This window comes from Echinops telfairi, unplaced genomic scaffold (genome assembly GCF_000313985.2).
Source record: "Echinops telfairi isolate 266 unplaced genomic scaffold, ASM31398v2 ScPeMD7_2;HRSCAF=8, whole genome shotgun sequence".
Classification (NCBI taxonomy): domain Eukaryota; kingdom Metazoa; phylum Chordata; class Mammalia; order Afrosoricida; family Tenrecidae; genus Echinops; species Echinops telfairi.
This window is the reverse complement of record NW_022103898.1, coordinates 77,329,978-77,332,579: the sequence shown is the minus strand read 5'-3', so window position 1 is coordinate 77,332,579 and position 2,602 is coordinate 77,329,978. Positions and strand designations below refer to the sequence as shown.

Genomic DNA, 2,602 nt, shown 5'->3' with positions numbered 1-2,602 from the left:
TTTCTTCCTTCTTGTGCTCATTTGTTATTAGCTCCCCATTTCCCCCCAACCGATACATTTGCTTTTCATGGTTTCTCTCACTCTTTTCCTCCCCCACCCCGTTTCCCTCTTTCTCACTTCCCTTCTCTCCCCCCTTCCTACACCCCTCACACCCCACACTCCTTCCCAGGGGGCGGGTTTTGACGCACGGGGATCCTAGGTTAGAAAGTAGGACTGCTGGGTCGTGTTTCCTTGGCTGTAATCTTTATGGAAATGGACCACCAGGCCTTTCCTACACAGCACCATTGGGCAGGTGTCAACCGCCAAGTTTAGGTAAGCAGTAGAGCACAAACCCTGTATGCTACCCAGAGACCCTCACCTGTGGAAGAGACCTTCAGAAGGTCCATTACCTTATTCCATTTCGCACAAACTTTTTGAAGCCCCCCACCTATCACACATGCGCGCATATACATACGTATGTGTGTGTGTTATGCATGCTAGTGTTGTTCTCAACAACTAGAGAGTGGTGTCCTCATATGACGGATTCTCTCCATTCTAGAAACCTTGACTCTGTGATTTTTCGGTATGCGTTCCCAAAGAAGAACATAAACACAGTAGCATCCTTTACCTGGAGCCAGCATGGCTTACAATGTCCCTTAGGCCACAAGCTTTACTCTGATGTCCCCAACTCTTCCACTGACGTGCTTCCTGGTAAACGAGACTCCTGGGTTAAGTCAACGGTCCCGTGTCTGTGGTCTCTCTCATTGCGCTAATGGTACAGCGGTTTAAGTGCTCCGAGACCCACGGAAAAGGTCAGTGAGTCGAACCCACCAGCCATCCTGACAGAGAAAGAGGTGGCCATCTGCCTGCCTGGTGATCACTGACCGCCCTGGAGGCTCTGTGGGGCAGTTTTACCCCGTCCTCTGCCAGGATCCACTGGACCACAGTGGGGCAGGTGTGACTGCTGTTTTTTTCATCTGGAATTGTTTCTCAGTGTTTGTCTGTCTTCCCTGCGGTTGGCAGTTTTGATGAGCGCAGGCCGGACGTGTGGTAGTGTTCCTCGGTTTTGCCTGATGTTTCCCTGCGCTCAGAGCTGGTTCTACCTCATTGGTGGCAACAGCGCGCCTGTGTTCTTAGTGCTGCATCGAGGAGGCACTGACGTCAGTCTGTCCTGGCCCCTGAGATCTCCTGCCACTTGCTTAAGAAATGGTCTGCCAGGGTTCTCTACTATAAAGCCACTTATTTTCTCTTTAAAATCAATCAATTATCTTGTGAAGTGATGTTTGCCTGAATCAACGACTATGCCGGTGTTCTAACTCTATTGTTCTGCATTGCTGGTTGGCATTCTAATGTTAGGAAGAGACTCCCTTCTTCGCAATGTGTGTATCCGTGTCAGGAGCGCTCTGGTGGTGCGGTGGTTATGTGTTGGGCTGCAGTTTGGAACCACTAGCAGCTCTGTGGGAGAAAGGTGACATTTTCAACCCCAGGAGGAGTCCAGTCATGGAAGCCCCTGGGGGCAGTTCTGCCTGTCCTAGAGAGTTGTTATGAGTTGGCATTGACTTCATGGCAGCAAATATGTATGTCTGAGTGTGTGGATATTGATTTCATTCAATTTTGTGTATCTATTTGACAGCAACTTTAAAAAAATCCTTTACATCTCTTATTCTTTTGTACCTGAGTTGGCCAGTGGGAACCTCCTTTAAATGGACTCTTGGGGTCTGTACACTTCATTATTTAAGTACTTGCTTCCTTTTGGTGCAAGATGTTGGAGACCCCAACCCCTTCTCCAAGGAGGGCCCTCCCTGAGTCTTGGCAAAGGAGAATGATAGTTAGCAGCTAGGTGTGCTCCTTGCTACCTCCTTTGTCCACTGGTTCCCACCACTCTCCCCAGAGACCCCTGGCACAAGATCCCCGCCTTGGACCCCGAGAAACTCAACGTCTTCCGGACAGTACGGGAGATCACAGGCGAGTGGAACGGGGGAAGGGGGTACCCTTGCTGGGAGAAAGAGCGGTCCATCGGCAGGGATTGAAGCATGATTGCTTGAGAAAATCATGCCCCAGGCAACTCGGGAGGGACCGAGAGAGAGACTCTGAGGAAGAGGAGGGAGGGCAAGGCTCCCTGCTTATACATCGCTTCCAACTCCTCAGGTTACCTCAACATCCAGTCCTGGCCTTCCCATATGCACAACCTCAGTGTCTTTTCCAACCTCACGACCATCGAGGGCAGAAGCCTCTACAAGTGAGTCCGGGCTGTGGAGGGGCTGCGTTATTGTGCAGTGCAATGCACCCCGCTGCTTAGGCATCTTCGAGGGGAACCCAAGGTGCCGTCTCATGCTGAAGGAACCTGAGTGGCACAGTGGGTTAGGCCTTGGGCTGCTAGCTATAAGGTTGGCAGTTCCAACCCACCTGCCCCTCCTCGGGAGCAAGATGAGGGGGCTTGCTTCTTGCACAATTCACAGTCTGTGCGTTGGAACCCCCCCAGGGTGGTGGGGGGCGTCATTCCTCTCCTACAGCAGGCACTGGGTCTCAGAGGCTGAGTGGGAAAATGCAGGTGGAGGGGGATTCCCTCGCTGTGAGCCTGCATTGCCCAGCGTGCCCGTGGTGGGTAAGAATGGATGCACTG

At 51.9% G+C, this 2,602-nt stretch overlaps 1 protein-coding gene across 1 annotated transcript in view; it reads left to right on the top strand.

Annotated features, from left to right (window-relative positions):
- ERBB3 (erb-b2 receptor tyrosine kinase 3) overlaps nt 1-2,602 on the top strand; it is a 22,477-nt gene that overhangs the window by 11,983 nt on the left and 7,892 nt on the right. Inside the window, 2 exon segments of the mRNA XM_045289061.1 lie at nt 1,871-1,944; nt 2,128-2,218. Coding sequence (XP_045144996.1) covers nt 1,871-1,944; nt 2,128-2,218 — 165 coding nt within the window.